We start from the raw sequence: 22,963 nt of genomic DNA, 5'->3' as shown, positions 1-22,963 counted from the left end.
TGAAAACGATATAGTGATCTCAGATTCTCGTGAGAAATGGTAGTTTTGTTAATTATTGCAAAATATCAAACCAATATTTTTTTAGGGTGCCCATTTCCATTTTAGGGTGGTTCGAGAAATCAATTTTTTCTCCGTTTTTCCAAAAATAACATTGAAAAATCATAATTCAAACACAAAAGAACACCTCTCTGATTTTTGGATATGTTACGTGTAAAGACCTGAGTGCACCCGTGGCCGAGTGGTTAGCGTCTCACATTATCATACCGGGTGTTCGGGTTCGATTCCCGTTCTGGCCGGGGGATTTTTCGTCAGAGAAATTTTCTTCGACTTGCACTGTGGTCACGCGTATTCTAGAGCTAGCCCCTCGGAATACATTCAAGGCGTGTTATTTGGCTTAAGAAATCTCAACTAAGTATTAATAAAATGAGGGGTTGTAAGGGGTTGTGCCTAGGACACGACCGCATTTTCGACGTAGAACTACGGAATTATATTATTCAATTCGCTTGTTTATTTTATTGTTATATATGTATTCCAAGGTTGTGACTAGGACACGACCGCATTTTCGACGTAGAACTACGGAATTATATTATTCAATTCGCTTGTTTATTTTTTCGGATATTATTTTAGAATGCATCGGAAAGACGTCGACACCGTACCACTGTCATCGCGAGTGTCCAATTACAGGTCAAAATCGCCTCCAATGGGACACTGAGTGGTGCCTCGACATGTCGAATTAGATGTAACTTACTGTATATAACATATTACATATTAGATGTAGAAAAGCTAATTCCCATTCAGAATTTACATCTCGAAAGTGTGTTCTGTCACATTTTGTAAAACATCCGTAAACTAATCATATATATTTTCATTTTCTTATTTTGTTACTGACAGTCCGAGTTAGTCAACGCTCTCCTCCCAAAAAGCTCATCATCACGACGGGCTCAACGTGTTAAATCGCAGAAGCTCCTCTCTTCTCGCTCATTGACCGTACAACGAACCCTGCACTTGATTCGTGTATCGCGTATATGTCAGTGAATGTGAGCGAAATTGTAATATCTTCCATTTATTCCATTCATATATGTGTATACGTGGGTGAAATCAGCAGTAGGAATAAATTAGGTCCGCTCGGTTTATTGTGCTCGCTCCCAACTGTGGTTTCATCCCATTCCATTGCATAGTTGGTATTGAACTTCTTCAGTTCATTCGTCTCTAACCCTGAGAAAAGCCTCTTGTGGAAAGAAACACTTCCCCACACTCCTTCATCACTTGTCCTCAAAAGACAATCCATTTTTGCTCGATGTCGCAACGATGTCGCTCCGATGACCACCAGACGTTCTGTTTTGTTCTTATTTTTAAGGGACTTTAACCCGAAGGTCATTCGTCCCTGGGCACTACCAGACGTGAAGTGAGGAAATTATTTTAAATGTATTCTGTTTTATTGTGTTCCACACTTCGATAAGGCGGACTTCTTCTTCATCTTCGAGACAGGCTTTTGTGTTGAATGTGATGCAACATGTGTGTGTGCCGTGTGTGTTTCTAAGTGCCTGATATCAGCATTAGGAATTAAGGTGAAGGTGAAAGGAAGCCATTGTAGTGGTATAGGTAGAACCACGTGTAAAAATGGGGTAATAGTGTTTGTGAGAGAAAAGCAAAGCACACGTGAATAGATCAATTCACTTATCAGACTGTGTGGCGCTTCATTGACACGAGCCTTTGAATACATTTGAGAAAAAAATAACAATTCAATACTAAAGTAAAATGTATGAACGATATGTTCCGATGAACAATTGCCAATATAAATATATATATAGAAGGTGCATTTGCATATGAAGTAAAATTCTGATTATACGCGAGCGTAACATGAGCAAATTTATAACACATGCGAATTGGGGCTCTTTTGGTATTAACAAGTTCTTCCGCACAGTAACTCGATGTTCATAATTCCTTAATATTTTCGTATTGTTTTCACATATTCACGTTGGAGAGCCTTAACCCTTCTCTTCGTTGGCCGGGGCGTTTTGATTGAATGTAGTACTTTCCCGTTTATTGTTTTTGTTGTTGCCGTGGCAGTGTTCCGAGCTCTGCAATACAATTTTCTTAACCAATGTTAAAGTTGCTAAAACGTACATTATAGACCCATTAAACGTAAAAATAATAAATTTATTGATATCAACACAATTTTATTTTATTGATTTTGATGACATGAAACGCTATGGCTCAGGTATAATATTTCATTGAGTGGTTTTTATAGCTGTTTCGATGATGTTGTCTGGCATCAGTGTCGAAAAAATAACGATGCTTTCATCAATACAAACAAAACCATTGCCGAAAATTGAAGAATGAAAATTGTACTTTCGTAGCACTAGCTCGAGTTTCCCGACGTTTTTCACTATACAGTGCGACAGCAGATGAAAATTTGATATCTTGTGAGCAATCGATTAGAGTTTGGATGATATTACTTGATGGGAAGTGTGCGAAAACGATCATTTTCTTCACATTGTTTCGCAAAATTATTGATTTTCGGTCAAGGGGTGAGGGAGGGAGATGAAAGAAATGAGCGCCATTGTGGCAGCCATTTGTGGCTAGCCCTAATATAGTCCCTTCACCTTCACCCTAATATAGTCCGCTCGCATGGCCTGCTGGATTGAGACTGTGATATCAAATCAGGGATGGCTATTTATACCGAATAAGTTAAAAACGGGTAGAAACGAATGTATTAGTTACTCGTCTTGATGGTACGGGTAGAGTTAGCACATAAATCGGCAGAATGCTTCCAGTTTTCATTAATTTAAACCATTTACAGACTATGGGATTGGTTCGCAGCAAAACTAGTTATTAATGTTAACTTTATGTCATAAAAACGTGACCTGTTTTCTGATTTGGCACCCTTAATGGAAGACGTAGTTCTACGTCAAAATATTAAAAAAATATCGCGCAATTTGTCTTTAAGCTATGTGAACATTGAAAAGCAAATACAATTAATCAAGAATTACGTAAAAGAAATCCGATTGTTATATTATTTTAAAGAAGACCAATTCAATTTGATATGTCGATCATCTGAATCGGTCCAACAGTTCAAAAGTTATGATTTAAAAAAGACATTTCCATCGGTTAAAAATGCTTCTCCGATTTTTGTATATGTTATGTCAAAAACACTTTAGCTTTCAAGAAATAAATAGGAAAAAAGCGCCCTTTTCCCCAAAATCATGTAAATTATAATCAATAGTTACGAAAACAAAATCCATGCGAGTGTAATATTTTTTTTAATGAAAAACAATTAGGGATTTCTGAAAAAATATCATTGTAATATATCACTTTGGGACGTTTCGGCATAAAATTCATATGGTTTATAAATAGAATAGTTATATAAAATCGTTTCTGAGCAACTGGAGGGACCTACAGTCTTGGTAGATATCCGAGGTTATTAAATGGATTGTATCCGAAGAAACATGAAATGGTATTTCCTTATTGCAATGTATATAGCAAAGCTGCTAATCCCTGCCTGTCATCGATCTTGTTTCCATGGAGGAGCAAATTCAACATTTGAAACGTTGTGTGTCGATTTGTTTCATAGAGGAATCAAGCCTACAAGACAGCAATTAAAAAACAATACTTACAAACATTTTAATATTAATTGCTGATTGTGTATATTTTTACGGTCTTGATAGTTGTGATAATATGTTAACGAAAGATATTTGAAAAAAGTTTGAATGTGTACTCTGTCACAACATTGGGAAAACGTCTTCATGTCAAACTCTGTGATATAAAAAAATTAAAATTGCCGCATTTTTGTAGAATTCTATTCGCTTTTCAGCAAGTGACATTGAATGCTTCCAAACGGGTAGGATTCCCCAATTACTCACCCATAACGTGTCGTAAACCGCTTGTCGCAGATAATCCAAATTAACCGAAGCGTGACGTATAAAATCACGACCTATTCCGGACAATGTAAACATCAAACGGCGACTAACTTAGCTCCTGTTATCTAGCGGCTCCTGTAATACTCATAATCTTTTATGTTCCGCGATTAGCACAACACTACTCATAATTTATAATCCCGCCCAAGGGAGCGGGGGAATCGTTCGCGTTCGCTCGAGATCGCTGTGTGGAGCGTTGTCGGAGGCTGATTAACCACTTCGCGCTGTTTTCTTTCCATTTGCATTACGCCCGTCTCCTTGCTCCGTCACCGGGTCCTCCCTTTGATTCTTGACTCGGCGAAGACACAGCTGAATTGGAATGTGCGGATGATATCAAATATTTTACTACTGATCCCTGATTCGCCGTAATCGGGAAGACACAAAATTCATGATATAATAAAACTCGATTGGCGGAACGAGCGCCGTGTTTTATGAACTATTAACAAGCTATCACCATCATCGAATGGCACGACGCCTCCCCCTCGTTTATCTTTCCAAAAAGACGCCTCCGCCTCAATCGGATCGATCCTTCCGACCATAACATCACATCACATCGATTTATCAGCAATATTTTTCTATTTCCAAATAATTCAACACCTGCCACACGCAGCCATTTGGAAATCTACTTGCCAGATTTACACACCGGGAACCGAATGAGTCATAGAAAGAAGCATTGGCCCTTCTTACCGCACGAGTGCCAGGGTGCCATCTCATGCAATCCAAGTGGATATTTTCGCTGTGAGCCATCGGTACTGTTTGTGACGCCCCGAGCGGTTCCAAATCAAACAAGCGTGCTCTGCTCAAGGGGGAAATGTTTATCGCCGCGTTTCCGCCCGGAATGAGTAGTTACCGCCGGAGCGATCTTTGGCGGAACGTTCATCCATCAAAAACTTCAGCACCACATGTATCGACCTGCTCCCGTCGTTCTATTTCATCGGAACTACGCCAGCCTTGCAGTGCCTTCAATTGCAGGCTTCCGTGGCGTGGGCGGGTGTTTGCACGAATGGGGTTGCTGTCGGAACAACCAAACCAGGAGTCGATCAAATATGTGAATGTAAGATTTTTTTTCCGAATTTGCCCCGTTTCGTCTCTCAGTTCAAAACCACCAAGTATACGGAAAGCATAAGAAAACTCTTTCCACGTTCGTCACTTTAAGGATGCTCTTGGCCACAATAAGGGTTGTTGGTAGCAGCAACAAAAACAGACGCCGACAAATCAACCCACCACGGAAATCAAAGGCAAGAGAGAAATTTGTGACATTTGAAACACGATATGAATAAATTATTCCCTCGAACCGGGTGGCAGGATATGATGCAGGGCGTCTTTAGCATGGGATTCGCGAGCTTCCGTGTGCCACCCTTCCCAGGGGGATGGGGGAGGGAATTCGCCCGCAGCCACAAAACGAACCGACTGTTTGTCGCGCGATAGCGACAGCAGATGAAATCAAAGCACCGGAAGCAACGGTAAATTTCAATTTTGCGACACGTTGGATTTGGAAAATCGACTGAGACCAATTGCATGGTTTGGGGTTGGGAAGGAACGGGGATGAGTGTTTAGTGAGGTTGTTAGTGATTAATCAGAACCCGGTGTTATTGTTGGTGGATGAACTTAAACTAGAAACGCAGAAACATGTCACTTTTCAAAACATCATTACTGTAAGGCTTCTCTAGACTTCTCTATCAGAATAGAATCAAAATATAAGAACAAGACGAATGTCCGCAAAATACAAATAACTACCAAATAAATTTGTTTAGCGGTGCAACCAATGAATAAACCATATTCAATATTTAACACTAGATTTACCAGCTATTTAAATATACCTTTTTCTACCAAAACCAATAAAAATGACTGGCGTATAAGAAAAAATGTTTATTGTGGTTTCCAGTCTGTATTCACTCTTAAACAATAACAACAAATATGAATAATGTTAATTGCAATAGATAAATGGATTTATAGACATTGTCAAACAACAAAACACTTAATTGTTAACAGTTTATCGCTCACAATTTTTACATATATAGATTTTGCTGTGTGTACACTTTCCGCAAAGTATTTTCTTGCATTTATTGCAAATAATTGTATTCTTATGGTTATTGCAATACCCTATTTGACACCATTTGCGTACAGAAACCGTGCCATTTGGGGTTGGTATATCAACTTCATGTAGTTTTTTTATATTATTATATTTATTCATATTTCGCAATTTAAGACCAAGTCATGGGAAAAGTCATGGAAAGAACCATCAATAAAAATGGCATTTGATTTATTTGCATTCAATGCTAGTTTATTATTGCAAGGCCATTCATAAATTCATGCTATGTCTTGATTAATTTCCTGAGAGATTTCAATTTCAGAATTGATGCAATGAATTGCGCAGTTCTGAATTACAAAAGGGAGGTCATTTATATATAAGGAGAATAAAACAGGTCCTAATATTGAACCCTGTGGAACTCCTGATGTTATTGAGAGAAATGACGAGAAAACTCCATTATTCAAAACCACCTTGAGTATAGATAGGATTCAATAAGATTAACTGCATGATCCGAAAATGTCAATTTCAGACTTTTTGCCTTGAAGTCTGATATTCTGAAGCATGTTCTTTTGCTAATCGAAACAGAAAGTCTTTCCGTGAGATATTTTCTCCTGTTGTGTTTTTTTAAATATCCAGCTATTTATTCTGGCTAAATCTAGAACATTGAAAAACACTTGAAGTGGCCATTCCCTGGAACCTGATTTCACCGTATATTTTCGTGCCATTTGATCAGTGACATCGACACCAAATTTAGTTCTATTATAAAACGATACAGTTTCTGGTAATTTCTAAGCAGCTTGATCAATTGTGATGTGTTTATAATTTGTTCTCACTGAAAGTACTTTTTTGCTTTGTTTATCCTTATAAACCGTAACATTTAATTGGTATAGCAACGTTGGAAAACGTTTTTTCAGTTTGCAAGTATTCGGCAGCTCACTCTTTTTTTTACCCCATTTTTTATTTTTTTATTTATTAGGCTCATTAGCATTTTATCTGGAACAGAGCCGGGTTTTTATCGTGTACATGTACATATGTTTATGTTTCTATAAATTGTAAATTACACAGTAGTAGTAGTAGCTATTTAAGCGTTAGGTTTTTCTGTTCCATTACATTATGGTAAATTACACTGTAGTAGCCATTTAGGCGTAAGGGTATTCTATCTGTTCTTCCATTGTTCAGCAGACCGGACAGCGGAGATAGTTGATATTGATCATTGTTGAGTTATTTATAGAACAGCAGCCCGATGTTTCTTACAGAGCAGAGCAGTTGTATGGATGAATCGATCTTTGTTCCACCGTGGATCGATCTCCATAGCTGATGATGGTTGCGTGAACGTAGTATTCTATAACAACACAAAGATGGTCAATTGAGGGTCCTGAGTTTGAACTCCCGATCGATCGCTTAGTTAGCGAACGCGTAACCAAGTGGCTACGAAGACCCCCTGCAGCTCCCTCTTGTTTGCGCGTATTGTTCCAAGCAACGAGGTATTTTTAGGTCTGAATTTCAACACCACCAAAGGAATACTTGTAAAAAAATTATCAGTTGTTACAGTTCTACTCTTCATGATATACGGTTCAAGAAGTTTCATTACGACAAACTCGCTTAGGGAGATTGATGCATTTGGTGTTTCGTCTTTTCCTTAATACGGAAAGCCGTTTACCAAATATTTCGTCTCTACATCAGACACCAACCCAAAATTTTTCGCTAAATTTATAGGGTTTATTTGGCATATACTGAGTAAATCTGCACCTGTCCTTCGATGGAAGAAGTTGCTCATACACGGTAATATAAGCTCCCGGTTTGAAGCAATTTTGACTGTTTTAAATAAATTTATCCCAAACTACTAATACTGAAGCAAACTTGTCTGTTTGCGAACTTGACTCCTCTGATTTCTTTTGTCGAAACGAATGTATCGCAGAATCTGAGTAAAATCTCGTCTATTCATAGTGCTAGAGAAAAATGATGGTCCCTACTTGTTGTTCCACTAATATGGAAGCTTCAAAGTATTCCCTTCTTACGCCCCACGTGCGTACAATATTGCAAGAAATGCCTACAATTTTTCTTGCGTAACTGTCCAGTTTTTCTCCAAAACCCGAGAGTCTTCTAAGCCTATACAAATTCGTATATGTTTCAAAATATGGTTGTCAATCAGTAATAGGAGCGCACTATTTAGATTCCCGTTCATAATGTTTCTTTTAGCATGAGCTGTTGGCTCGTGTACGTTCTTGAAAGCACTTTGAACTGCCAATCTATCAGCAACACCTCAAAAAGACACATGGTCCAGCCGTTCAAAAGATATAGTTTTCGGAAAAATCATTTTTGGAAAATTGGAAAACATTATTTTTGGACTATCTGTTAACTTTAAAAAATCATTTCGAAATATAATACATAATTTTACAAAACAATTCCTTCAGCAGATACATTTTATGCGCCGGTGACTGAGTGTATCTGCAAAGTTTTGTATTTAGATTCCATTCTAATAGCTGAAGCACTCTCATTTTTCCTTCATTCATAATTCACTTAAACCACAACTTCCCAAAACGTTTCCATCCAAACAGATATTAATGTGACAACGATGAGAAAGCCAGAAATCCATTTATAACATTCCATAATTCAGTGTCATACAATTTTATTAATCAATTCTTTCAACATATAGCACAAGTAGTAATAGTAATAGTAATAGTAATAGTAATAGTAATAGAGATCGTACAGTTCTCTGCATCTCTCTTGAGTAAATGTGGAATTAACATTCCTTCTCTTTCCTTAGCAGTTGCAAGGAAGTGGCTAGGACAATTATTTACTATTGGAAGAAGCATGCCTTCATCTAAGAGATATTACCAATCATCAGCAACGGATGGAGTCTGGTTTTAACTTAACAGGTTTGAATTCGTAGCACCTCCGATATTGTGCAACTTGCTCAATGCTATTGCTAATGCTAATCTGTTAACTTTGAAAAATCATAACTCAGAAACAAAAAAAACCTCCCTGATTTTTGAATATGTTATGAAAGAAAACCTCAGCTTTGAAGAACAAATATAACAAAGGCCCAACACCATGTAAACTATAAAAAAAAAACAAATGCAATCGAGAATTACGAAAACAAAATCCGAATATTTTCTTAATCATAATTTTATAAACAAGACTAGACTAGCTTCAATTTGATATGTCGATCATTTGATTCGGTTGGTAGCTCAGAAGCTATAAATTTATAAAAAAAAGTAATTTTTTGAAAAACGAGAAAAGTTGATTTTTCAGACCACCCTAAAATGGAAATGGGTACCCTAATGGAAAAATAAAAAAACTCCGAGTCTAATATTATGCGATAAGGAACAAAATTACCAATTTTTACGAAAATCAGAGAAAAACTAGATCCGTTTGGCATGGAATGGGTGAATATTAGGATGCCAATGAATGTATGGGAGAAAATCAACCTTATAATTTCAAAATGTTTCCCTATAAAAAAAGTTTACCACCTCGAAAAAACACCCTATGCTAAATTTAAGCTCAATCGTACTTATGGGAGAGTGGCACAAAGCGGTCAAAGCTTGAGTTTTTTCGAAATAAAAAAAAAATTGATGCCAAATGTCCTCAAATTGCATAACATGTCGAGATTTACAGTTATCTAAATTTTTTTTTCTGAATAACATTGCCAAGCCTATTGAGAATGGGGTAAAAAATACGTTTTTCACTATGGTTTTTATAGTGAACCATATAGGGATTCAGAAAAAAAACGTAATTTTCAAATTTGGTACTTATACACTATTTTCCATAGCGCTGGTGATAAGGTTTGGGGGTATTTTTATGAACACGTGGGTACAATACAGCTATAGATTTTAGGAAAACAAAAAAAAATATAATAATAAAAAAATTTAAACCAATATATTTTTTTATTTATTAGATATATTCGAATTTTTTTCTCCAATCCATAGAAATAATATTCTCGAAATTTGCTGGAATAAAACACATACGAGCATATTTGAATATAAATTAAACCAGCACTGGGTCTCAAAATTTTAAAAAAATCAAAATTTGGCATCTTTGTTTTTATATCCCAACACTGTTTAAATTCTGAAAAAATTACACATATTTAGAAAAGGCATAGAAACACATTTAAATACGAATTAGAGTAGTACTGAATCTCTAAATCCCAAAGTTTCAAAATTAGGCTGGTAGGGCTGTCAAAACAGTATGTTCTTTATCAAATTTTCATAGAATGTAAATTCACCAACAAAACTCTTCCGAAGTATCAATAAGTTAAAACATAATCTGATAAGTTTTTTTTTCATTTTCAGATAATTCAATCCAAACGATTTCGATTCTTGCAAGGTGAGTTTGTTTGTGGTGGCTCATACAGCCTAATACAATTTTTACAACAATCAAGTGGTGAAGAACGAATGAAGATATCACTCACAAACCACAACAGCCTATCTCGTCTTCCGGGCGAGGCATATTCCAACACTTTTAAAGGTGTCTGCACTACTGGAATCCCTCTTGCTTGGTGCTGTTTTTCCCCTAATTGAAGTAAAGAGGTTTAAAATTAAGTTATGCAGGCGTTGTTGCTCCGGTGCTCGAGAGCTGCAGCTGCCGTTGTTGGCAAACAGAGTAGCGGGAAAATTTGCTTTCGTTCTCCCGTGGATGCACTTAGATTTATATTCATTGTTATTGTTAATGAAATTGATATTCTATTTAGTGCTGAAAAGGAAGCCTTCCCAGAACTATCGTTCTCTGGAGCGGTTGACGGCTGCCTGAGAGGAAGTTTTTCCGGAGGGTTCTGTGGAATGTGCAGCCTTCGCCGGAACCGCTTCGGTTGAAGATGAAGTCTTTGTTATATCAATCAGATTACGGAGAAAGTCGATTACGCGGTAAATTCATTCATGCACTTGCGGCGCCGCAATGTACGATTCAAATGGGATTGAAATAAATTTTATCTGGAAGTTTTCCGCCGTAATCGCAATAATCCTTGCTCGTAATATGTCAATCTTTTCACTTCTGCCGCATCACACACTCAGCCGCGCCATCGTTACGGATTAAGTGCTGCTTTTCTGTCTAGAGAGGCTTGCAACATAACACTCATGTCGGGAACAAGAACAATTTTACCGCTGCCAATTAAAAACTCGAATCATCCGAATTAAAAATTCCGTGGCAAGCTGGGAGTGGTTATAAAGCCCCCAGCGGTGTATCTTTTCTTGCCTCTCGAAACGACGTCATAATTAAACAAGATTTCTCAAATCTGCTCTCAACAGAAAGAACAATTTTACGGGCAAATTAAAGACAACAGAATAGGAATAAAAATCGCTACAACTCATCTCTCACATTCGCATGCTTTCCATCCATTTTCCGCTGCTCAAACCAAGCGGTCCTTCGACGGAGGGGAGGATGCAACTGACATGAAATTGCATTTCCACCATTGTTGAATCTCCAAAAGTATTCGCGCGCACATCTGATGCCGTTCATCATCGTTATGTTTCCAGCCCACCCCAGGAACGAGCAATGAATTATGTAGCGCTCGGGAATAACAACAAAAAAAAAACATGCGAGCAAATGCGAGCCAAGACGTCATCAAGTTTTTCCAGCTAAATTTTGTGAGCCATACATCGGACGATTACTTCACATGTGAGTCTCCGTGTGCACACGTATTTCTTTTAATTTCTTGCGTGCTGTTAATCATTTGTCATTCAGATGAATAAAAATGATCAAAGAAGTGTCAACATAGCCACACTCATTCCAACACTCGGAAGTAATTAGCCTGCGTTTCGAGGAATTTCAAACTCTAAATCATGCCACAGAGAGATCGTTGACCAATAACAGAGAACCAAAAAAAAAATCACAGGAGGGTTGTGTCCGAGACACGGCCGCATAGTTAACGTAGGATTCCGTTAGGCTATCTGTTGATTTTGGATATGTTTGAAGAATTACATCGTTAAACTTTTTGATAATGATTTGGTGACCAAACGACCCGTTCTCGAGCGGGAACACACCTTGGTTCTTATTTATGAAAATTGAAATAAATCGTTTCATCTATGAAGTAATTTTCAACACAACTGCTACCATATATTTTACACTTACACTTGTAATAAATTTTTCACAATACACGATCAGTCATTCATATGCAATTCCACGAAGCAACATTTCGGTGGGAGCAAAAGCTCCCCCTACTATCATGTATTTGTAAAGCCGATTTCCCCCAGGCAGCTTGGTTTTGATGTCTCTGTTAGGGACCCGCCACACATGTCGTAAATTTCGACCAATCAGATGTGGTTATTTCCGTCAGGATAGGGGTTGAAATTTTTCAATAGTTCGATAGTTAGTTTCATGACATATATTATTATCTTCATATAAAAAATTGTTTTGGAGTGGCGAAATCGATTGACGCAAAAATTTCATCAATCCATCATGAAATGACTGAGCAATATGCGTTTGAAATTGGACAATTTTCACGATGTGCTCGATTTTCGATTTTCAATTTATACCCCAACATGTTCCCGAAAGACGTAATCCTACGTCAAAAAAATAAATACATTTAAATTTTATCAATTCAAAACTGCCTTCGGTAGCAGGGAGATTAATCTGCCTCCCTAAATGAATATTACTCATGGCGTCGCTTGGTGCCGCCGAAAGCAGACTCGTTTGCTGAGGAGTGCTGAGCGACAATGAAAATGTCTTTCTAAAGGTAGGTCGAGAAAGAGTATGAGCTAGTTTTCTTCGCAAGGGCCCTTCTCAGGGCTAGAGACGAATGAACGTAAAGTTTAAAATCTCTATAATTCAAAAGAATAAAAATATTGCTACCAGATGTCACGAACTTCGACATTTTTTGCTACTATGGTGCTACTCGCCCGTGTAGTTGGCGCAAAGGCACCGCAAAAATATTATTTTATAGAATTCCTTCATGCATTTGTCTGATACGGGCTGTGTATCGTTCGTTCTTGTTTTTGAAGGGACTTTAACCCAAAGGTCATTCGTCCCTAACGGGCTGTGTATGACTGGAGCGTTCCGTTATATACATGCATGCATATGTCCTTCGCTTCTTTTGCCAAATCCAGTAAATGGTGGTTGATGAAACGTATGTTTTTGACGTGATACGTTCCATGTTAGCATGTTAGTAGAAAATGTAAAAATAAACAGTATTTTTGATCGGTTTTATATAGTTTTTGTGGTAAGTGGAAAACAGTAAAATGAACTCTTTTGTTTCAAAACGAATTGATAGTCCTGAGAAGGACTGGAATGGTTTAATGGGCTGTACGGAATCTGCTGCGTTTCTGTCGGATGTAGCAATTTAGTTTTGGGAGCGGTAGCTTTTACGGATTCGCTGATGCTTTCCTTGACTTTGGCGCCATCGGCTTCTGTGCGTCGATTTGCGAGGGTTTGATTGGCACAACCACGACGAGCTAAACGACGGATAGCGGGTGTGATACGATGCGATGCAATGCACTTCGCTCCTCTGCCTCCTTTGCCGCATCCAATTGTTGATGTGAAGAGGATCGCACCAGCAATGCACACTAGATTTAATTCAATGCTCTCCGCTGCTTCCTCTTCTTTGCTCCCTTTGCCGAACCGCATCCTTCGTTGGTTGCCGATGGCTTCCTCTCCTTTGCCGCACCGTATGGTGTTGGTTGATTTGTAGAGCACTGCACACTAGAAGCCCAGATGTTTGCCGATCTGAGCGTTGAACGAGAATGAGAAATCCAAAAATGCTACCGTCCTTTTATATCAGTTGGTATGTGAGAAATAGGCGCCCCCCACTCGCTCGCCATGCAAATATTTGACTTATCGGGTAACGAAAGAGGCGAAGCAGGCGAAAAAGAAATGACGTCAATTTCGACCAATCAGTACCGTTTGGATAGGGGTTGACATTTTTCAATTGTTCGATAGTCAATTACATGATATATATTATTTTATTCAAGGTGAAAAATTGTTATAGAGTGCCGCAATGTTTTGATGTAAAAATCTCATCAATCCGTCATTAAATGACTGAGCAATAAGCGTTTGAAATTGGACATTTTTCAAGATGCGATCGATATTCGTTTTTCAATTTGTACCCCAATATGTTCCCGAAAGACGTAATCCTACGTCAAAACATCGAACTAAACCTGTCTCCAATCCAAGTCCTAACTCGAGGTTTGCGCTCGCCGGTATCAAAAGAGGAAGTTATGTTCCACGTTGCACACCACTCTTGCAAATACTCCGAGCTGACCGTGACTTTGTGACAGTGGTTTTTTTGGACTTGTATCTAGTCCGTCCAGCGACCCTCAAAGCCACCATGTGGTCACGAGACCTCGACAGCGACGGGAGGATCAAATCCATGCGCTTGAGATAGATAGGATTAATTGCTTGCGGTTTAGCGTAAAGGTGTTTTCTTGGACTGTTGTGCTGTTTTTTTTTGTTTCATCCACTCGGTTTTGTTTTCGTGAATGGCTTCGGGCTATCGATGCCGATCGTTTACAGTTGATTGATTGGCTTAGCAAATATGGATCTATTCGGCCGATGGCGGTGGTGTGCCGGAATGATCGCTCTAGGGCATCCCGAACTGCATGACGATGGTCGTGCACAATTATGTTGTCAATTTTCGGCTCGCGGCTGAATTGTGTGTTTGTATACTGAAAAAATGATAGAATGAAGACACCCCTTAATCGGACAATTTCTTTCTCGAGTTTTGCTCTAATCAACACATTCTGCAATCCCTTTTTTTATATAGACAGAAGATGATATGGGAGTGGGTTTTACCACACTAAAATCCATTCCCACTTTCGAACGAATACAATTTCGTTACCTCAAACATTAAATGGACTAACAACGTTTGTCAATATGTAATTGTAGAACACATGCGAATTGAATTTTTCGAATTTTCCCATTTTCCTTCAGAGTTTTCCGAAAATTCTCAATTGTCATGTTAGGTTGAAGTATGTGGATTATTTTTATGGAACCCCCTCTCCTTTCTAGAGGAGGAAGGGGTGTCATGCCATCATAGAAACATTTCTCGTACCCAAAAACCTTTACATCCCAATTTTGGCTCCATTTGCTTGATTAGTTCTCGAGCTATGCAGAAATTCGTGTTTCATTTGTATGGCAGCCCCATCTTAGAGTGTCTAACCACCATAGAAACATTTATTGCACCCTAAAACTTCCATATGCTCAATTTGGTTTCATTTGCTTGATTACGTCTCGAGTAATGCAGAAATTAGTGTTTTATTTGTATGGCACGGACACGTTGACGATGACGTTCCATAATTCGTGGCCCTTTAGAGCCATTATCAGCAAACCGGAAGTCGAAGTGAGATTATATTCGACTTAGGCTTATCATTTCCAGACCGTTGGGAGGATCAGGGCCATGGGAGTCGGTTTAGGACCATCATTTCGATCGTATTGAAAAAGGGACTTCCGATTTGACCTCTATTTCCCCTTTTTTACACTCATAAACCACAACGTTCAACAGTACAAAGACGTCAGAAATAACTATTCTAGGGGATTAATGGCCGTAGTTATTTAGTGGGTGGGCCATTTTTCCCTACTATTTGTTTATTTTCGCCCAGCAGTCTATGAATTGCAGAGGCGACGTCACTTTGATGAATATTGCATCACTGCCTTAAACCAACGTATTCAGACAGTGATCAGGTATGCTATAAAGGTCATCGCGTTAGAGTTAGTTTATGTATGCAAAATTGCCTGAATTTATATGACAAAACTTTACGCAAGTTTTATCAATAAAATGTTGTTGTTCCGTACATATTTCTGAATATCCACGATTTGCACTTCCATATCAGACGAGAAATCATCAGTAGCAATTGATTAACTTGAATCGTTCATGTGAATTTTTTTAATCAAATCCCAGGAGGAGAAATTTTTTGAGTGAAATTCGGGCGATTTCTTAATTGAATCACGGCAAAAGTTATGACTTTATAGTTAGTTATCATCCTCGAGTTCAATTTAGTGAGAAACGGATTTAAATCAACAAAACTTATGAATTTGTTAGATTTTATGAACAAAATGATGCTATGTGGAAGGTGGAAGTAACAAAAATTTCTGCATAACTCGAGAGTTAATTGAGCAATTGGAACCAAACTTGTTTTAGGGGATAATGCTTCTATAGTGATTCGACACACCTCTCTCCTCTCTTAGAGGGTCTGCCATAAAAATAAAACACAATTTTCTGCATTACTAAAGAACTAATCATGCAAATAGAACCAAATTTGGCATGTGGAGGTGGCTGCTTAACACGAAAACTAATCAAGACAATTGAATCACACTTGACATGTGAAGGTTTTAGGGGGCAAGAAATATTTCTATGGTAGTTCGACACCTATTCCCTCTCTTTACGCTGTCAAACAAATGAAACACAAATTTCTGCATAACTCGAGAACTAATCAAGCAAATGGAATCAAATTTATCATGTGGAGGCTAGAAATATTTCTCTGATTGTTCGACACTTTTTCTGAACTCCCAAATGTTCTACAATTACATCGTGGTGAGCGTTTTGATGTTTGTGCTAACGAAGTTGATCTTTGTTCGAAAGTGGAAATCGATTTTCAGGTGGAAATACGCACTCCTATACCTTTATAAAAATGAATCGACAAATGTGTTGTTAAGTGCAAAACTCGAGAAAGGATGTAGTCCGATTTGAGATGTTTAATTTTGTTATATTTTAAGTATAAACATGTTATTGAAGAATCTTGAACGAGAATTGTGTCTGAACAATATTTTGACGAAGGACTACGTCTTTGATTTCTATATAGGGGGGTCACTCTACGAAAAATTTAACGAAAAATTAAGAGATTTCAAATGCATATTACGCAGAATTGTTCTCACGATATATGTGATAATATATACCATTAGGCGGAAAATTTATCCAGCAATTTCTTCGCCTGAGACATCAACAGTGGACATATTAGGACAAGTTAGTAATTTAACGAATAAAATATTATATTTTGAGATCGAACTCAAACGTAAATCATGTAGTATGTATTTTGCAACATAAGATTGTGTGCAATAATTCGTTCTATCAAATAAAATGGACATCCAGTCAATGTGTAGGAATAAGGATTATGTATATGGTAGAGTGGGTTAGTAAGATGGCTGCAATTCCATAGAAATTCATTGGCCCTTGTTCCCGAATACACTTCACGGTGGAAACGAAATGAAGTGTATTCGCGACGACGATGGTACGGTTTCGACATCTGGATACGAAATTAGTTTTCCACTGAAACTTATCATTATAATACAAAATTATCTTCAGATACAATTTTTGTAAGAGATTATTTTACCAGATGAAAAAAATAAAGTCTTCCTTTCACATTGAATACTAATTTGATACGGAGAAATTAATTTTCATTCATAATTTCTACTTGAAAGTTGTTCATTCTGCCTGAAAACCCATTATTCTCTTTGACGCTTCACTAACTCGTGGAACGTAGTTTAATGACGTGCCATTCATTTCGTTTTCACCATTCAAGTGCATGCGGGAATAAGGCCCATTGTTTCGAAGTTTGATGGGTCGGCTAGTGAAGTTTAAAGTCTGTATAACAGAAAAACTAAAACGAGCAGCTCGTTTAGATGGAAGATATCCCTTCATATCTTCAGGTCACTGAACTTCTACGCATACAGTTTGATGATTAGACAAAATGTTCATAATCATTTACTGTGATCACGTCGATTGATTCAACAATATGCGTTCAAGGTCGAAATCGATTAAGATAGAACGATTAAGAATGTCGTGTAATCGAATACACAAATGTCCTATTGGATCGTTAAGTTTGTGTGAGCTACTCAACTACAGAAGGTGTGCTACAAGGCTCAAACGTTTAGTTCCATGTCAGGTCGGTTCCAACAAATGCATGCTCATCATCTATGCGTTGACTGTTAAAAGAATAACATACAATTGGACTTTTACTACCAAGAGAATTCATAAGTGCGAAATTTTTTTTAGTGATTCGCGCTGACAAACCCAAATCCAATGCCCATCTTCAACGGTTGAACTCATGAAACATGCTTCAAACCGGATCACATTTTGAGGAAAATAGTATGACAGAGAAAAGTTTTCTGATGGAAAAAGTTAAGAGAAATAAACTATCTCTATACATTTAGCCCAAACCTCCAAATAAATATGAAAATAAATGCCATCCATCTTGAACCCGAAGAAGCTGAGGGCCATTTCCCTAACCTAAAGGGGCGAAACTGTGCTCCGCTGCAGTTCCGTTGGAAAAATTGAACTCGCCTTAGATCTGTACGTTGGTCCTGAATTATATGATTACCACATACATCCTGTATAGCATGCATCTTGTGTACTGCTGGCTGCTGATCCTGCGGATCCTCAAACCGATATTAATGGAATTAGCACCAAAATATAATTTTGGGATATGTAGAAAAATTATTAAATCAAAACTATAAAAATATAATGTTCATTCTATACTTTTGATTAATTTACATTGCGGATGGTTTGTACTACTGTTTAATAAATCCATATTATATGACATTGCCATGTGTTATTATTGGCAGACTTTCGATTCTTCCAGTGATGAGAATAGTCAGAATCGGCGGATTTTCCATAAAAGATGAATTTATTGAATTACAAAAAATAGACTTCCACTATGAAATACTGTATCGTTTGATAAGATCTTGCAATCATCGCTCTAATTAAAGTCAGTACTAACTAATCATTAAAATGGTAATCATTGTATACCTAAGACATCCTATGTCCGGATGTAGATAAAGACATATCAATACTGAAAACAAATAAAAAAAAAAACAGTGGTGAGTATAAATAAAACAATAAAACCATATGGCGAACCGAAAGCTAATTCGTCATTCTCCGGCGTGACAGGGTTAACAACATCCAATTATTTTTTTACGCCTGCTCCAATGTCGTGGGAAAATAAGGGGTGCGTTCAATTGCGGTTTAATTTTTTGGCGGAATTCGATTTCATAACAACCGCAATCATTGCAGCTCGCGAGTTTATGTGAGTGCGATGTGGAGTGCCGAAAGCGAGTAGATTGAATAGATTAAATCGTACATTTTGTTCCGCGCCAGTCGAGTGCATCCCTTTCCTTGCTCGACCACGGAATCCACGTCAGAACTGATCGTGAAGCGATTGGGCGAAGGCGCGCGTCGCTCCTTTCACTTCTCACGCCGTCAGCACCAAGAAGTCGGCCGCAGATTAGACGTTCGAGCACTCGTGATCCAAAATGTCTGGCGTGGCATTCCTGCCGAAATCGATTGAAATACCAGCGACTAATTCGTTTGGGTCTGATCTCGGATTCGACAATAACGAGAGAGAGAAAAAAACCACCACTTGCCAACGGTATGACCTTCGCGCCCGTCTTTGGTGTGTGCCATTTGATTGAGCTCTCAGTCTGCGCATAGCGTCTAATTGGCTGCCCATTCGAGCAGAAAATTATGAGTCTTTTTATGTGTTTGCGCTTTTTGATATGACAAATTCATGTCAATCGATTTTGAATATTAATGAAAACTAAATGCGACCGTTTTATGGAGTCCTTTTGACATTTGAGGTTAGCTGAGTCGAATGGAGGGTTCGGGAGAATGAGCCAGAAGAGTTTTGCGTTTCGCGAGTTGGCGGCAAGGTGGACGAGAACATTTTTGGTGATATGATAAACAAACATATGAGACATTGTGATAGATATTTTTATGAGTGTTGGGGAATACCGTGGGAGGGGTTAAAAGCTTCCGTCCTGACCAAGGGAACCAGCAGGGGAAGTGGGAGGCATACGATTAAGTTAAGAAGAACTTCGATTATATCTTCGAAAGATTTTTCTTGAAACTTAAATGCAGTTTTTTGCAGTTCGATGTATTGTTTCTCGTATTAATCGGTCAAATTAATGAATTCGTTTCCGACTGCAGTCAGCTGATGGTCAGTCCTCATTTGATTTCCCCCCAAGAACGCGAAGCATTCCTTAGGAGAATAATAAACAGATTTTTCACTATCCATATCACTCTAACTGGAAGCTGTCTGAACACTTCACACCCAACCAACACATTGCCATTGAGGTATCTTATTTAATTAGAGAAAAATTCCTATCCTATCCTATCCTATCCTATCCTACCCTATCCTATTCTAAATTTAGTCGAAGAAAAATATATTTGACTTGAATAGTGTACATCGCCCTCGTCGACTTGGTTCGCCTTTGAACGTTTATTTGAGCTGTCTTTTGTTTTCCATCGTTTTTTGCGTCTTCTTGAAGTTGCTCTCAAAAATGGTCCAATGTAGGTATCTTTCTCGCGAAGCTCTAAGCTGTGTTGTTGGGAGAGTAGTCATTTTTGGGTACCACCATCACGTTCTACTCTGCATACTACTCCGTTGCCTTCTTCCCTTAATGGCAGAATGTCAAGTCCGACAGAAATAGAACAGGTTTGTCGTGTTTGTTGATAAAGGACAACGACGAGTTAACGATAAGTTAAATACATTTAATACTGTCCTCAAGTACTTTGAAGCAGAGTTTTGAATATTAAATCACCTACAAAACATCCTAGGTAACCTTTTTCTTACTCTACGAGCACGATTCAGGCTATTCCGAACGATCATCCGTTGGTAAGGAGAATGGTTGAGATATTAAAGGTCTCTATTACTTTGGAGTTGTACACATACATTAGTTTCTGTCTTGATTGTTGTCATTTGTGGTACTCACTGCAGAGCCACCGAAAATCGATGGTAGTCATAAAAAATCACAAGTGTTTTCCATCACTCGATCGCAACCTCAAGTAGAGTGATCAAGCGATCCCTGGTTCGGGTTATTCATTCCATGGTTTCGTGCATAGAAACGATTTCAGTTACAAGTACATAGCGTACATAGTACAATTTTCATCTTGGTTCACACTGTCTGATAGATTGTAATCACCATGGACCGGACATTTCCCACAAGACTTCTGCAAGAGCTTCTGCAGGCATATTTTGTTAAGAATTTCTTAGGTTTTCTGATAAATTATTGTATAGTTCGAATCATTAATGGGGTGAACATCAAGGTCCTGATTGATAACTCATAAAAAAATCCATGAAAGAAGAAAAGGAGGGAATGCCAGCGATACTTCTGAATTTCAGAATCTCAGTGGACAATTCCTATCTCTCCTGAAACAGCTTATAGAAAATATTAAATGTATGGAACTAATTAATTGAGCAAATTAAAGCTAGCAGTCAGTTGAATCGGTTAAATTCTTTCAAACCAATTATTCCGGTCAAAGTATTCCACAAATTTTGAATTGAGTGGAGGGAGCGAAAGAAGAAACAATAGATAGTTCCACCGCCATGTTCTTCAACCGAATTGCGTCGGCTTCGATAAGTGTCTTGGGAGGTGGCTTTGCGACATGTGGAAATTAGAGTGAGTTCTCCGACTGTAAAATTGCAGCACTGGTTCTTCTGAATAGTTCTACACATCCCCAACATTCTCTAGTTTGCTTCAAGCTATAAATAACAGAATTTAATTATAAGAAAACAACCAACATGCATCGATAATACTCATGATGTATTCGTAACTAACAATAAATAGTTGCTGGGTTCCATTATGTTACAGGGTCGGCGAGAAACCGCGTTTCGGTTCCGCCTGCGTTCAAACCATAATCCAAGAAAATAAGACTGGTGTTGAAACACAGAAATCAAAAAACATATTCCAAATCGGGGTTCGGGTTCAATGCGTTGTACTTTGATGACAGATGACAGGTTCGATCGATTAATGGTGGTACGCGTAAGCTGGGGCAGCGTAGGCTACTGGGGCAGCGGCCAGTTTAGCGACTGGGGCGGCATAGGACAAAGCTGGCTGGGCAACAATGGTCTTAGCGGCAAGGACTGGGGCAACGGCCTTGACGTGACCGATTGGCTCACGGTGGACGACGGCGTTGAATCCGTTGTGTGGGTCGGAGGTGTACTCGACGGTACGCTTGTGGCCATCTGGGTCAACAACGGAGTACGATCCCTGAACAACATCTCCGCTGCGGGACTCGTGCTGGGACTTCTGGTCACCGGTCAGAGCATCAGAGATTCCGTACGAATAGGAGTACTGTGGGTTCGGGTCGTACTCATCGGCGACGACAGTCTTGGCGAGCGGTGCAGCGACCAGAGTTTTGGTGACCGGAGCGGCGTAGGACAAATGAGCAGGAGCCGCAAGAAGTGGAGAGGAGTAAGCAAGTGGGGCAGCGGGAATGACTCCAGCACTAGCAACAGCCACCAGGGCGCAGAGGGTCAGGAACTACTCGAGAAGAAAAACCAAACGAACATTGAGGCTTCCACATCGAAAATAAAACCTTCCTGGGGAACGTACCTTGTAAGCCATTTTGTCGGCGAAAAAAGAGGTCCAGTTGTTCACAGCACTAAACGATCGATTGAACTGTGCCGTAATCAAACAATTGGGTCCAATTTATACTTCACTCGATTGACTCTCGTCGACACCTCTCAGCACACGTATCAGCATCGGCGTTCTCGGACAGTCAGCCAGCTTCCCCTGTTGCAATAAGATAAGTACATTTAACCCTACCTCGGATTTCCAGCATGGTAGATAGGCGGATCGATCATAAGCGTATTTTATTCATTGTCCAGCTGAGAGCCACAAAACTGCAACACCGAACATCTCCCCCCTTCTTCCGAAGGTCTGCTGCTCTCGAGATATTATAGCGTACCATAAACACGCGCTCCTACCCGGCTCCAAGAAAAGGTGAACGCATTTTTTTCTCCGCTTCTTCTCGCTGGCTTTTTTGTGCTTTTATTTCGGTGAGGACCTCTGGCTGGTGTGCTTATCTCGCACGGAAACCACTATTGGTGGCGGGAGTAGCCGCCGTCGAAGTTCGCCTGCCTGCTGAAATTAGAACCCTGGGGGTCACGATAGACACGCTCGAAAACTTGTGATGAAATCGAACGGTTGTAATTACAGATTCGTGGGCTTTTTGGGTGATGCAAATGTGCCAACAGACGGATTGATTCCCGCGTTTCGATAATTGATTAGCAATATAAACAGTTAAAAATAGTACGGCTTGCTCTCGACTGATGAATGAATACAAACTGGTCGTAGTCTTAATTAAAATTTA

The 22,963-nt window shown here is 38.8% G+C and overlaps 2 protein-coding genes across 6 annotated transcripts in view; one reads left to right on the top strand and one right to left on the bottom strand.

Moving 5' to 3' along the window:
• The window catches only part of LOC129763592 (papilin), a 243,194-nt gene that overhangs the window by 59,740 nt on the left and 160,491 nt on the right, over nucleotides 1–22,963 (top strand). For 4 of the 5 annotated variants that reach the window (XM_055762833.1, XM_055762832.1, XM_055762834.1 and 1 more), the window contains exon 2: nucleotides 10,242–10,275. The exons of the other annotated variant lie outside the window; for it this stretch is intronic. The gene's annotated coding sequence lies outside the window, so the exon portion shown is untranslated. The remainder of the gene's footprint in view (nucleotides 1–10,241; nucleotides 10,276–22,963) is intronic. 5 annotated transcript variants of the gene reach the window in all.
• LOC129763603 (larval cuticle protein A2B-like) lies at nucleotides 21,391–22,361 on the bottom strand. Its single transcript, XM_055762845.1, has 2 exons — nucleotides 22,204–22,361; nucleotides 21,391–22,131 (listed from the first exon to the last, which is right to left on the bottom strand). The coding sequence occupies exons 1-2, from the start codon at nucleotides 22,213–22,215 to the stop codon at nucleotides 21,616–21,618; spliced, it is 528 nt and encodes a 175-aa protein (XP_055618820.1). The 5' UTR covers nucleotides 22,216–22,361; the 3' UTR covers nucleotides 21,391–21,615.

The sequence above is a fragment of the Toxorhynchites rutilus genome, chromosome 1, assembly GCF_029784135.1.
Source record: "Toxorhynchites rutilus septentrionalis strain SRP chromosome 1, ASM2978413v1, whole genome shotgun sequence".
Classification (NCBI taxonomy): Eukaryota; Metazoa; Arthropoda; class Insecta; order Diptera; family Culicidae; genus Toxorhynchites; species Toxorhynchites rutilus.
This window is presented reverse-complemented; position numbering and strand designations above follow the sequence as displayed.